Here is a 15,277-nt window from a genome sequence, read left to right on the forward strand (position 1 = left end):
TGCCTCATAAGGAAGGTGCTCCAGGCCCCTGATCATCTTGGTTGCCCTCTTCTGCACCTTCTCCAGTTCTATAATATCCTTTTTGAGATACGGTAACCAAAACTGTGCTCAGTACTTCAAATGTGGCCAAGTCTGAGGACCCCAGGACTAGGCTGATTTCTTGCGGATAGGGCGACACTTACCACTCATCCCATATTTCCATTAATGATTTTTTGCTTCAGTTACTTGGGAGACAATTGGCTGCAGTGTTTGTTCAGGGTTTCCATCCCAGCTGTCTGCTTGGACACTTCTAAAGCACTGTGTAGACAGTGGCACCATTAATTACTTATTGGTGTTGTTTCTTAATAAGCCTGCACTTTGTAGTAAGGTGACAGTCTGTTTTGATCAAGAGAGCTTTTAAGGAGTAAAGCTGACAGCCATCTGGCATGCTCTCCATCAAATGAACATATCTTTTCCCAGCAGGAGCTCATATGGTCTGAGATAAAACGGTTTTTACCTAACATGTTTATTTTAAAGGACGTGAAATCAGCCTGCACTCACACTCTGGTTTCCGGCATAATTCTTCTCCGTTCCACAAAACTGGAGCTGATCACTAAGTATTTCAGTCACAACAAGTCCACAGAAGCCTTCACTTTTACTTTCAGTGACATCTTCTCGACTAAACCACCTTGAGATTGTTTTAATGAAAGGTAGTATAGAAATTTAACAATAAACAAATAAACATTGCATGAGTGGGACAAGCCAAGATGCTATTGATGGTCCTTCTGCACAAACACAACACATGTGCAAGCCAAAGTGCAAGAAGGTCACATCGCGGAGTGGATGCTCCACATTGCTCAGCCTATTGCACTTCTGTTTGCCCCAGGTGTTGCGTTTGTGCAACGAGGATTGTGAATGGCTTCCTTTGCATCTTACCTCAACTTGGAAATGCCTTCCTGGAAGAGATTTGCCATCCTCCCTCCCTCAGTGTTTTTAGGACACAACTGAAGACACCTCTCTTTAGAGAGGCTTTGAAATATTTCATCCGCTGCTTATATCTGGTAGGTTTCTTAGTTTTCAGCAATTTAATAATAAATTTAATGTGAAACTTTTAACACTGGTAACTTTTAAGTGTGGTTTTAGCCAGGTCTTTTAACTTTTATAAGCCACCTAATGGAGCAGCAGGGAAATGACTTGTCTAGCAAGCCAGAGGCTGCTGGTTTGAATCCCTGCTGGTATGTTTCCCAGACTATGGAAAACACCTATATCAGGCAGCAGCAATATAGGAAGATGCTGAAAGGCATCATCTCATACTGGGCGGGAGATGGCAGTGGTAAACCCCTCCTGTATTCTACCTTAGCCAACCACAAGGCTCTGTGGTTGCCAAGAGCTGACACTGATGCAATGGCACACTTTACTTTTAAGTTTTATACAAATACCAGGGGCATAGCCATAATTGAGCAAAAGGGTTCAAAGAACACAGGCCCCCAGCTCCTGAGGGCCCTCCAGCTCCACCCCTCCCTATTTTCTGCATTATCTCCCTCACTCTGGGGGGCCTCCAGAGAGAGTGCTGAACACGGCCCCCTCTCCCCTAGCTACGCCCCTGACAAATACGAATATGGATATGATGGATATTTATATACCACTTTTCAACAAAAGTTCCCAAAGCAGTTTACATACAGAAATAAACATACATACATACATACATACAACGACTCCTTGTCCCCAAAGGGGTCACAATCTAAAAAAGAAAGATAGACACCAGCAACAGCCACTGGAGGGATGCTGTGAAAGGGATGGATAGGGCCATTTGCTCTGCTAACTAAAGAGAATCGCTGCTTTTAAAAGGTGCCTCTTTGGACAGTGAGCAAGGGATTATTGTCCTCTGTTGCTATTTTCACTGGCACTCAGTGGCTTACTAAAAGATCCAAACTTACAGTTGTTGTATTTTGCTGATTCAGTTCTAAAAATACAATATTATACGCACGTTACATCTTATTTTAAGATTGTATCAATTTCTTATGGTTTTATATCGTATCTGTTTTATCCATGGTGTAAGCCACCCCAAGAAGTAGTGTGCTGGAGGGGTGGGGTATAAATACCTTCAATCAATCCAGCAATCAACTAACAAACATGTAAATATCTTGCAACATATAGGCAGAGAGGGAGAGGTTTCACATCAGGAGGTGCGCCGCGGATTGTGACAGCCCCAGGCCACCACTAGCCTGGACCGCAAGCTCCCAGCTTAGCGGAACTAGCTAGTGCAACAGGTTTGCACTAGTGCAGCATTAGCCTAGATGTCAGCCACTGCACAACTTCAGCCCTCCTGCAGATGCTGATCGACAACTCCCATCATCCCTGACTATTGGCACTGTGTCTGGGGGTGATGGGAGTTGTAGTCCAAAAGCAGCTGGAAGGCCAAAGGTGTGCAGCCTAGTTTCAGGATGTTCGTTTTAAAATTCAATGTGGCATTTCAAGCATCTTTTAATTTTTTTTAAGAAGTGACCCACACTTTCTAAGTACAGAAATATCTGAATATACAGTGGGGTTAAGGAAAGGTCCCTGGGAGTGTGGAGCACGCTCTCACATGAGCAATGAGGCATCAAGCAGCATGCATTGCCAAAGGCCGGGATGATGCGTCTCAGCCTCTGGTTATCCTACAATGCACTGCGCATTGAGCATGGTGCATGGGGGGAGTCCCACAGGAGATGGGCGCTCTAGGCCTCCTCTGTGTCTCCTCGAGCTGAACACAGTCTGAGCAGACACACAATCAGGAAGCCTGTGTTAAGGGAGCACTCGCTCCCTTAACCATGACTGGGAGAGGGGCAAAAATGCCAGGCTAGGTGGCACTGCCCCACCGGGACTGGGCCCGATCCCAGCAGTTCTCATGCGTAGCCTGACCCGGGCTCGGCTTCCCAGTTAGCCTGGGTTAGGCTGAACATTGGAACAGACCCGGTATCAGTTTTGTTGGCATATGAGGTATCCAGGAGCAAAAAGACTGCTTCGCATTTCTCAAATATGTCTTTACAGAACTGCCGTTTCTTCTTCAGCTCCCAGTACAAAGGGCTCTGCAACAGGTTAACAAATTAGAATTGTCCACTCAGTGATCCTAGCGTTTGTCCCATTAATCGGCTGGTCCCTTAAGGGATTTGGGGAGGCCCTCTCACGTGTTCCATTTCTTTCCAGTGCTTAGCTGGCAAGGACGTATGAGAGGGCATTCTCCATGCTGCACCCACCCTGTGGGACTCCTCACCACATGAGGTGTGACTGGCCCCCTCTCGGCCTGTTTTTCAACACAGGCTCAAAATACCTTTTTCTCCTCTCTGGGTCCCTTTTTTAGCTGCTTTATGTTGTGTTTATTGGCAATCTATTACAACAAAGCTCTTGTAAGCCACTATGGGTCCTTTCAGGGGGAAACACAACAAGAACAACAACAACAACAACAAGCAACCATCTATATGGGGCAGTGCTGGCACATGACTCCTCTGAATTCTGGCTACTCTCTTTAATCAAAACCAGAATTATTTTAAATCAGAATTATTTTTCTTTTTAGGAACTGAACAATAATTGCTCATAGCTGCAAACACAGCACACTCCATTTAGTTTATACCAGACCGGAAACATCTCCGTGATGACACACAAAGCCTACCTTCGCAGGTCAATATGAAATATGCCATGTTGTGGCTGAAGGACACACTGAAGTATGTGCAGTTGTTAACCAAAGAACACGACAGACACTGCCTGTTGAAATTCCCCAAAGTGTTGGCACTGGGAAAAAAAAAATCAACACACATGCATAAATGCTAAAAAGCAACAGTAGTTTGGGACAGACACATCTGTGACTCCGATGCCTTGCAAGGGGAGGGAGCTGGGTCTGCATATTTCCCAACCAAGCTGCTGGGAGGGGAGTCAAAGGCACCCCTAACAATGATGGAATTGCCTGGCTCTGAACAACGTTGCTTGGGACGTTTGCCCCAGTTAGCAATGTTTGCCCCTGCAAACTGGGCAAAGGCACCTTTTAACAGTGGTGATTCTCTTTACTGAGCAGGGGGAGAGTAACTGGCCCTATCCACCCCCAGCACAGGACCTCCAGTGACTGCTGCCGGTGTCTATCTTATGTTTCTTTTTAGATTGTGAGCCCTTTGGGGACAGGGAGCCATCTTATTTATTATTTCTCTGTGTAAACCGCTTTGGAAACTTTTGTTGAAAAGCGGTATATAAATAGTTATTGTTGTTGTTGGGAGAATATGACCATGAAACAGAATATAGAAAATAAGAAGGGTAAGTACAAAGAGCAATGAAGCACCTAGTAGATAATTGGATGGTATTATAATATCAATAGAAAGAGAAAGTATATATTGGCAAAGAATGGACATACAATATGAAGTAACCCAATGGGTAATGCTACAGTTAACAAAAGGCTGAAATAGATAAATTGCTGAGACTTGTAATGCTCAAAGTTTAGAAGGTTTCTTCAGTCAAATTAAAACCCAATATAATTGTTAATTGTAGCATTACCCATTGCGTTACTTCATATTGTATGTTCATCCTTTACCAAAGTATAAATTTTCTTTCTATCAGGGGCGTAGCAAGGTTGCAGTGGGCCCAGAGACAAGATTTTAAAATGCCCCCCACCCCCCGCCACTCACGGAAGCTCAGCTCATGAAGTAAAGAAATCTATAACAAAAAGCATAGAAAAATTTCTATCCATCCATCCATCCATCCATCCATCCATCCTATGTGCCACAATAGAACATCATCCTAAATTATTTTTAAAAATGTTTTGTCAATTGTGGATGATGCAAGTCACTTAATGGTACTAGAGAAAGACATGCTGTTCTGGTAGCTCCAGGTCTTAACACTCACATCAATTTTGGAGGATGAATACAACTGAAGGAAGCCCGGGTAGGTGCATGGCTGGGGGAGTCAGTCATGTGACTTGCCCATGGAGGGCCCCCCAAGGCAGTGGGCCCCCAGACAACTGTCTCCCCTTGACCTATTATAGTTATGCCCCTGCTTTCTACTGATATTATAATGCATCCAATTACCTACTAGGTATATCATTGTTTTTTGTATTACGAGACTCTGACCCTGCCCAGCTGAAGACGATGGCAGCCCCAAAGGCGTAGGGACCTTGGCGGCGGCCTGTGTTTGAGTTGTTTGGCAGGCTCCGCCACTGCCACCCCATCTACACCCCCCCTCTGCCTGCCTGCCTCCCTCCTACTCCCCCGATTACCTGCCACCTAACGCACTGCAGTCCTTGCACCTGGCAGCTTGCTAAGCTCTGGTTGCGGCATGAGATAATGACACCACGGCCTGGCTACCATGCGGCTACTGGAGCTTCGCAAGCTGACAGGTGCAGGGATTGTAGTGGCCTTTCGCGGAGGCAGGCAGGTGAGCAAGGGGGTGACAGGTGAGGGGCCCTCTTCTCGGAAGGGCCTTGGGCCACTTATCTTTTTTAGATTTTTTAGATTATGCCCCTGGCAGGCCCTTTTGTTTTGCTAGTGGGCAGCCCCCCTCTCACTGGGAAATGGAAAACTGTCATAGGTGTGCCTGGAACCTAGCATAGCTCAATGACAGAGCATGTGGTTTGCACACAAAGTCTCAGGTTCCATCCCCACCTTCAGGATCTCAGGCACCAGGACTAGGAAAGATCCCCGCCCAAGAACCTGCAGAGTCGTCATCAGCTACATGGATCAGCTACATGGACATTAATCAGCTACATGGATCAGAAACTTCTCTCGGAGACAAACAACACATGATGCTCAAGGTGTCTCTGGGCTTCCATCTTTCTTTGGGAGAGGGGACACAGATCAGTGGCAGAGCACATACTTGGCATGGAGAAGGTCCCAGTTTCAATCCCTGGCATCTCCTGTTCGCAAAGCTGGGAAGGACTGTCTAAAAGCTGCTGCCAACCAGTGCAGACAGTATGAAGGTAGGTGGATCAATGGTCTGACCCAGTCTAAGTCAGATTAATATGTACATATATGTGTGGTCAGGCCAGGGAATTCATGTATCCCAAAACAGTGTGAGAGGCATTGCCTCTCATGTTTCTTTTTAGTATGTGAGCCCTTTGAGGACAGGGATCCATCTTATTTATTTATTATTTCTCTGTGTAAACCGCCCTGAGCCATTTTTGGAAGGGCGGTATAGAAATCAAATAGATAGATAGATAGATAGATAGATAGATAGATAGATAGATGCAAAACATCCCTAAAGACTGCAGAAACTATGGCTAGAATAACTTTTTCTTGCTATTGCTAAACATCTTTATAATTCACTTTTTCATTTTATGGGTCTATAAGGGTGGCTGTTCTCTCATTACGGAAAAATCTAGGACTTTGGAAACTTTTTGTGACACAGTTTGTGTGTATTCATTTTGGGCTTATCGATCGATTGTGGGAAGAACTGGCAACAAAGTTGTCAAGGAAGTAATCTAAAAATGAACTCTTCTCTTAAAATAAATCATACCTGAATAAATGCCGTGTCCTTGGTAACTCTTCTGTGCTGAGGAAGTAGCTAGAATAAAATGTACATAGATTATTACTAGATTTCTAGAGGCAGTATCTTACATGTGTTACTTAATAGCATTATCATTAGCATAAATGTCCTTTAAAAAGTGGGGAGTTTATGTCTCATGGGTTACATCCCGTCCCCAAAATATGAGGCTCTAGTAAAATCTTGATAATTCTAGGTTTTTGTTTTTAAAAAATAAAGTCAATGGTCCTTGAGTTACAACAATCATTCTGAAAATGAAAGTATGATAAAATGAACAGAACAAGGAGGGGGAAAAAATCTAAACTACAACTCGATTATGTTTGTTTCCTTAGTGCTCATGATCTCCGTGTCTACAATATTTGCTTTGCTTGTATAACTGCAAAGATTACTCAAAACCAATATGCAACTTCTTTGCATTTTTTTGAGCCTAAAATGTGGTGGTAGTGCTTCTATACTCAAAGCTCCATAGAAATTTTTGAAAGCTCTATGAATTACATTTGAAAACAACTGTAAAGAAAGTGCCATATCTTCATGAGCTGCACTTGAACATATGATATGTTTGTCAAAATGAAATGGAAATTGCCAGTTACAGGCAACTAAATACACAAAATTAGCTGTAGCCCTCCAGCTGTGAGGCAAACTACCAAAGAAGCGGATACGTTCAATGGTTATAATTTGCAGGAGCAGAAGAGCTGTCTATTGTACTAACGTTCAACTTCTGCTTTGTAAACATTCAGGCAGAAGGAAAATGCACACAGATGCTTTTGAAAATCTGTACATACCCAGTATGAAAGCCCCACCCTTAAAAGCATCATTGACTTTGCAGTGCTTAAAGTCTTTAAACACTCTTTCTGATGGGAACATCCGGATGCTCATATAAGTTCTGGTTTCTAATAATGTGGTCAGAACGAAGCAAAGCTTATATATGTCCAAAATATTTCTTAAGCCATAGTCCTCCAGCTACTTTCTCCAGAGTATTAACACTAATTTCAGTAGGCCTGCCACAGCATAGAATATTTGACAGTTTCACAATTAGCCCTATAATTCTTATGTCCATTTCACAGACGGGAAACTCAGGGCTGATAGAAAATCCAAGTAATTTGATTTGACGTGATATATATTCCACCTTTCTTCCAAAAACTGCAACTCAAGGAAGTGTACAATTAAATAAAATAGGGATTGAAATTATGATTTACAATAAAATACAATAAAAAGCCCACTATTTAAAACCAACATCTGGTTTCGATCTGGAAGTATGGATTAGAAGCTAAAGATCCACAGTCAAGAAATCTCAGTGGTAGAACACAGGCTTTGCATGCAGACTGCTCACTCCCTGGCATCTCCAGGTAGGACCGGGAAAGATCTCCGTCTGAACCCCTGGAGAGTTGCTGTCATTCAGTAACAACAAGAGTGACCTAGATGGACCAGGGACCTGATTCAGTATAAGGCAGTTACTAATAATACTTAACTTTTGTATAGCACATTTGAGTCTCCAAAGAACTTCACAAGTATTACCCCGAAACGCAAGGGAAACCTAGTTACTGGCCTGAGCACAGGTTCCCCTGGTCCTGATCCACGACACTGCCCACCAGGCCACAAATGCTTCACTAGCCCAGTTCCCTTGGCGCTAAACCTCGTACAATCAATGGAAGGCAATGTCATCACCAAGCTTCCAGAACATGAAACTTGCTTGGCATTTTACTTACATCATATGCCTCTTTTCATCATACCCCAAAATCTTGGTCACATCCCAGTCACCTGATGTGATAGACTGCAGATTATCATTGCTGCTGTTGGGCTGCTGAGAAAAGAGAGGAGAAGCCGAATTACAAAAGAATGTAGCAAGATGGCTTCACTGCCAACTACGCAGCTCTGCTTTATCTTCTGAAGAACAGGCTCTCCTGATGTCTCAGTCACCACTTGTAAAAAGAAAGAAAGAAAGAAAGAAAAAGAGAGAGAGAGAGAGAGAGAGAGAGAGAGAGAGAGAGAGATGGGAGGAAAAGGTACCAATTTATTCTTCTCTTCTCCTTCCTCCCAAGTATTGGGAACAGAAGTGACATAAATAAATGGAGCCAAATTCATGTGTGAGATGACCCTCTTTCAGGAGTTCTCAAAACTATGCCACAGTCAGTCTCCTGAAGGCAAGATGGAAACGCTGCTGAAGCCCAGAGCAGCCAGGACAAAGACAGCCGAGCTGCATCTGACAGGCAAAACTTGCACCTTTGTTTACTGATTACCGTTTGATCTCACCCCTCCTTCAAAGAGTTCCAGGGAGTGGGAATGGCTCCCACCTTTTATCCTCACAACAACCCTCTGAGGTAAACTGGACTGAAAGGTGGTGCTCGACATCCTGACACATGGAAGGACGACACACTTCCTTCCTTCCTTTATTTATTTTTACTTTTATATTCCGCTCTTCCTCCAAGTAGCCCACAGTGGTCATGTTTATGCTCACAATGTGTGCATGGAGGTTTCACTGAGATGCTCCACCATGTCGGGAGCTTGCATTTCAGATCAGTGTTGTGCCAGCACAGTGTGATCTTCACTGTTTTTCAAGTGGGGGCCACTTTGGCAAAAAACCCTAAATGCCAGAGCCATTTCCTACTGTGCACAGTACTGCACTTTTCTCAGTGCTGGGAGAGATGGAGAGAGAGATGGAGCCCTCTCTTAAGAGCTCTAGGACAGTGGTTCCCAACCTGGAGGCCTCCAGGTGTTATTGAACTACAACTCCCATCATCCCCAGCCACAATAAGTTATAGCTGGGGCTGATGGGAGTTGTAGTTCAGCAACATCTAGAGGCCCCCAGGTTAGGAACCACAGCTCTAGGAGGAAAGCACTGGAAAGGGCTACACTCTCCAGCACGACTTGCAAGATGGTGAAGGGGCTCAAGAGGGCTTCATTCCTCCTAAGGAAGCCTCCTGGTGCTGGGCAAAGGGCAGCACTGTACAATGAGAGTGGTTGTCTCTCCAAGGGGCCCGGGGGAGTGTATTCAACTTTGGATGAAGTTTCATACAGGCCCAATAAACCATTAGTCGAGGGCCACACTTAGGGTTGATGGGGGCCACCAATGGCCTCCAGGCCTTGCAATGAAGAGCTCTCTGCTAGCATAATGGTGTTGCACTAGCTTATGGACAAAGCACAAAGATGTCGTTGTGCAAAGAAAGGAATGTCTGTTTGAGACTAGGAGGCTGTTTTCACGACCGGAAAAGTGGGGTTGTAGAGTGGAAACACAGCTTTCCATGGTTGTCTGGGCCCATGGGACTCCCTCACACCTACTCCATTGGGACCTGAGTAACCTGACTTTGTCACCCAGGTCCAAACCAATGAAGGAGGAAAACATCTCCTCTCCTACCTTGGTGTTTGGTCATCTGCATGTGCATTCAGATAAAAATGCAGCTCTAGTTTCCAGTGGCTGTGAGTACAATAGAGTCCAGTGGAAAGTGGGGCCAGGCAGAGTGGAGCTGCTGCAGTACTGAGGGTTGCCTCTCTGCTGCTCCCACAATGCATTGTGAGATACTGGAGGACCCGCCTCATCCCCCCCAGGAGTGTGCAGCAGCCCGATCATATGGGGGTTAGGTAAATAAAAAGATTGGGTCAGCTGGGAGGCATGGGATCAGAGCAAATTGTGTGGTCATGCAAATAGCTTCCTTGCTGGATTCCACTTTACAAGTATACACCCTGAACCATGGTCGAACCAGACCACACCTGGTTCGGCCAGACCAGGGACCAGACTGGGTCAGTTCGAATCCAGTTCAGATTCCAACTGAACCGGCCAAACTAGTTCCGTGCACACCCCTACTCTGCAAGTCTACAAGTGTTCCTCATCCAACCTTCCTTTTATCCAGGGGAGTCATCAAGTTTCATTGTCTGATATTGTTAAATATCAAAAGTTAATCTCCTTGGCCTATAAATCATGTTCTTCATTGAAACTCCTTTCGTCATAAAGACTGTAGCTGCCACTACCGATCATTTTGAGTACCGCCCTCTTTGCAAAAGTCTGTAGACCATAAACTGGGTAGAAGATGCATCCTACTCAGTTTCGGCTGATGGACACGCTCTCATTTTGTGCTTGTGTGCTTGTAAAAGGCAAGGTTGGAGGCAGGGAGCTGAATTGTCTGCCAATCCGCAGCTGGCTAGGATAAGCGAGTCCTATCCGGATTCCATTCTCAGCTTCGGAATGAGTTAGGTGGCGAAATGCTCCTACCCAGCTGGAGATTGACTTGACGATCAAGCTCCCTGTCTCCAACCTTGCTTTTTACAAACACACAAGTACAAAATGGGAGCATGCTCAGAAACCCCGTCTCCTACCCAGTTTATGGTTGTGTGAACTGCCCTCATGTCTTAAAACAGAAAAAAAAAAATCCCCCCAAGATGACTGGAGTGTAACATGCCAAGAGGCAAAGAGATTAACCAAACTACCAATATGTGCCCATTACTTCCCTCACCCGTGTTCTAAACAAATTTAGCAGCAGCAGCAGCAGTGGAGATTTGTCTCACCGGCGAAGAAGACATGGCAATGTGGTAGAACTCGCCTCGCCCTCCCTGAGGAATCGCTCGGACAAAGAAGAACTTCCGGCCATCCCTAGAGAAGATGGGTTCTTCATTCTGCAAAGAGTTTGTAAAAGGATGTGGATATTACATAACAATAATTTTTTTAAGCACCTAAAAAAATAAGGATGTGAGGGTTGGGTAAGTAAAAGGATTGGGTCATCTGGGAGGCATGGGATTGGAGTAAATTGTGTGGCCATGCAAATAGCCTCCTCACTGGATTCTGCTTTACAAGTATACCCCCTGAATCAGTTCGGCCCAGTTAGATGGTTGAACCGGAACAGACCTGGTTCGGCCGGACCCAGGACCAGACTGGGTTGGTTCGAATCCAGTTCAGATTCAAACTGGACCAGCCAAACCAGTTCCGTGCACACCCATACTCTGCAAGTCTATAGGTGTTCCTAAAAAAATAAGGATGCTGTACAATATTAACATTAACAATGACAAAACTCTGCCCACAGGCCTTCAGTCTAAATCGACAGACATAAGAAGACAACGAAGGGAGAGGGGACAAGATCAGTGTGACAGGGATTCCTAGATGTTGTTGACTACTACTCCGATCATCCTCAACCAAAGGGCATTGCAGCTGGGGATGATGGGAGTTGTAGTCAACAACACTTGGGAATACCTGTTACACTAGTCAAGATAGTTGACACTAGTCAAGATAGGGAAGAATACAGTGGGAGAGAAACACTAAATTGAAATCTCAGCAAATTAAGAGATGGCCTGGACAAACAGATATATCTGGAGGTGCATCTTAAGGAGTGGGAGGGACTGAACCATATGAATATCTGGAGGCAACGAGTTCCAAAGATGCCTTGATCTAGTCCAGGACCATAGAGATGGTTATGATCCTGATCCTGATCTAGACTGGGACCCTCCTGCACCTGCTATTTACCCTGGGAGTTTTCATCCCAGGGCAAATAGGGTCTGCAGAGGAAAGAACTGGATTGGGACCATAGTGAGGGTATGGTCCCCTCCTCCCATCATGGTCCCATTCTGGATGGGACCCTGCTATGGCTGCTATTTACACCCCCCAAAAAAACAAAACATAGCACAACCCTAATCATGCAATAGGCGAATCAACTAGTTTGGTCTTAAGCTGATATCCTTTGAACCACCATCACTGAAGTTTTTGAAGGCTTTTGCTTTTGCTACATATTGCAAAAGGAAGTTTCTTTTCTTCCCCCACCCCCCTCTCTTTTCCATTTAAAGCCTCATATCTGTGGAGATTTAGCATATCTGATCGTCAAAGACACTATCCTTTTGCAACTTTTTTTAAAAAAAAATCACACAAATACGAAGATCTACGGAGACACTGCTAGAAGGCATCTGTAATACAGACTTCCATTTAAAAGCACTGACAGCTTAGTACTTGGTCACTGTCAAAGATGACCTGTGAGGCTCTAACAACTGGACCAGACTTGGCTATCTGTCTGCATCCTACCCCCAGGAAACACTGACAGTCTGACGACTCAGTCCAAACTTAGAAAGAAATTACACTGGACCACGGTCTGAGGAAACCACCATTTGGAAAGAGAATCAAGGTCTGAGCTCCAAATGTCCAGGCAACTGTTGTTTGAAGCAGTTTGTCGGCTTCTATTTTTACATCCTTTCACATGATACAGACACAAATGGGGCCATGCTTGTAATGCCCTCCATTCTAATACTAAGCAGGGGTGGCCCACGTTCTTGCAGCTCCTGAGGCGGGACCCCAAATGCTGCCTTGCTCCACAGTCCTGGTGGGGATCAGCCCCCTTCCAAAATCCACCCTTGCAAGTTTTGAAAGGAGATGAGGAGGAGGGAAGGAGTGTGCAGAGAGGTGCACCGTGCAAAGCTTGCATGTGTCAGACAGCGGTGGAAAGTCTGGGTAGGAACATAGGCCATATACTCAATCAGATCATAGGTCCATCTAGCTCAGCATTGTCTTCACAGACTGGCAGCGGCTTCTCCAAGGTTGCAGGTAAGAATCTCTATCTTGGAGATGCCAGGGAGGAAACCTGGAACCTTCTGCTCTTCCCAGAGTGGCTCCATCCCCTCAGGGGGATCTCTTCCAGTGCTCACACACCAAGTCTCCCATTCATATGCAACCAGGGCAGAACCTTCTTAGCTAAGGGGACAAGTCATGCTTGCTACCACAAGACCAGCTCTCCTCTCCAGGAGAGATGGAAAATGAGCTGCAGGTGTGGCTCAATCCCATTCTTCTTGCCCTGCCCCAGCTGCCTTGCTCCCCCTTGCCTCACCCCGCCCTGCCTTGTTAACCCCAGGTGTGCAGGCTGGACATTTCCCAGGTTGGGGAACTGGCTTAATCAACAGTCCATGACATGCCTGGGGTTAATGCAGCAGCAGGGTGAGGCAAGGACTGTGAGGCGGGGCGAGGTGGGGCAAGAAGAGTGGGAATGAGCAGCACCTGAGGCTCGTTTTCTGCCCCCATACCCCAACTGGATGGGCCACCACTGGCGTTGGATCCTCCCAAAGAGCTATCCCAATTGGGAGTAGGGGAGCATCTTGCTGACCTGCTGGTGCTCTAAGGACAGCCCTGATTAGGGCATGGCAAGCAGGGCGATGGCCCCGGGTCCCGCTCTTTTAACCCCCAGTAGAATTAACTGGAAGGGGGCCCCACACTGGCTGATTTGTCCCGGGGGCCCGTGCCCCACCAGGGCTCTCCAAGGATGGCCCTGGCCCTAATAATCCACCACTCAAAAGCCACCTCATTCTGTTTTTGTTTTTAACTGGGCCTAATGAAATTTATTTATTTATTTGGCACATTTCTCTACCGCCCCGTATACAGATCTCCAGAAAGTTTACAATTTAAAAGACAATAATTAAAACATTAAGACAATTAAAAACCATTTAAAATATAGATTAAAAACTCTAACACAGTACATATTATGGTGCTGTTCCTATTCCTTTCAGGGAAACCCAGGGAATACATTTTGCAAGGCGGGGAGCAGATTACTGGTACAGGACCACACTGGGGTCTTATTGATAAGCCAGTTCCCTTTCTACTGTACAATGCTGCTCACTGTAGCAAACAGTGATATCTGCCCAGCAAACATAATGCTCACGCCACGTGTGACTAGGCCCACAGACAGGCCAATGCACTTGCTCCAATCCAAGCCGTCCCCACTCCCGTCACTCATCCGTCACTCATTGCCACTAAATGGCAGACTGGAGAGTTTTCTGCAGTGACAGATTCTGACCTCCTCCTCCTCCCCCTCCCTCCCTCGGGCCTGCCCATTGTCCGCCTTCCTAGAAGCAGCCCTTTCTGCCCCTCTTTCTTTCCCCATACAAAACCTCTGTTTGTTGACAAGCTTGAGCTCATCCCTGGCATTGTAAGATGGGATCGCCACTGCCCGGGTTGCAAGAGAATTTGGTGTTTAAGTCTCCCTAATTCGCTTCGTCATGGTGTGACGGGTCTGCTAATGACTCCCATTCTCTCAGCTTTAGTGAAAATTACACAGCATGAATTGCATTTCTTGATGGAAGCTGCAGACAGCCATACAAGCTGTCTCGGTCCTTTTTTTAGCCCCTCGTATGCAGAACAGAAATGGCCACCACATCTAGGCCGTGTACTTTTCTTCGGGTATGGCCCTAGGGGTTTTCTTAGGGTATGAAGCTGATGACAGCTTCCTCTTTTGTGGGGGGTGCTAAAGTAGCAATCATGAATTGGGAATAAACAGGATTGGGGCCCTGAGGTTCTGGGAGGGTCTTTTAACCTTTTCCCCTTGAGTCACAGCCCTGGTAAATATCACCCTCCAAAAGGTCCTCTATCACTCAAGAGAGAAGCTCTTACTTCTGAGAATAACAGCAGCTTCAAGGGTGAGAGGGGATTGGGACCATGGTGTGAAGACCATGGGCTAAATACTCCTTCCCCACATGCCAGGGCCTGATCCTGACTGCATGCACAGCAAATACTCTTCCACTAAGCTGCAGCTCTTCCTCTGCTAGTTGGCAGCACCTGAACATCGAAGGAAGACTGTCCCCATAGTGGATTTCCTTTGTAGAGGCAGAAGATCAGACTTTCAGGTAACAAGCGTGTGAGATCTCCCCCCCACCCGCTTTCATAGGCACCTGGTGTTCATAGACTCCGGTGTAAATGCTTAAGCAGTTAAGCTGTTTCTGTGTACTGTTTTGTTAACACGCCTAAACCGCTCTGCCATGTTTGGAACCACAGTCAAGAAGCCAGTGTTCTTGGCCAGATTTCCAGATCTTAGCTGCCAGTGGGGGTGGTGTGGGGTGGGGTGGGAGG

General features: G+C 45.8%; 1 protein-coding gene across 7 annotated transcripts in view; it reads right to left on the reverse strand.

The window, feature by feature from the left end:
• Positions 1-15,277, reverse strand: part of DPP6 (dipeptidyl peptidase like 6) — a 735,952-nt gene that overhangs the window by 55,194 nt on the left and 665,481 nt on the right. For 6 of the 7 annotated variants that reach the window (XM_053261856.1, XM_053261858.1, XM_053261855.1 and 3 more), the window contains exons 13-16: positions 10,975-11,082; positions 8,184-8,278; positions 6,451-6,498; positions 3,629-3,747 (exon numbers count right to left, since the gene is read on the reverse strand). In XM_053261856.1, coding sequence (XP_053117831.1) covers positions 3,629-3,747; positions 6,451-6,498; positions 8,184-8,278; positions 10,975-11,082 — 370 coding nt within the window. The remainder of the gene's footprint in view (positions 1-3,628; positions 3,748-6,450; positions 6,499-8,183; positions 8,279-10,974; positions 11,083-15,277) is intronic. The other variant, XM_053261854.1, reaches the window with a different exon arrangement.

The sequence above is a fragment of the Hemicordylus capensis genome, chromosome 6 (assembly GCF_027244095.1).
Source record: "Hemicordylus capensis ecotype Gifberg chromosome 6, rHemCap1.1.pri, whole genome shotgun sequence".
In the NCBI taxonomy this organism is placed as follows: Eukaryota; Metazoa; Chordata; class Lepidosauria; order Squamata; family Cordylidae; genus Hemicordylus; species Hemicordylus capensis.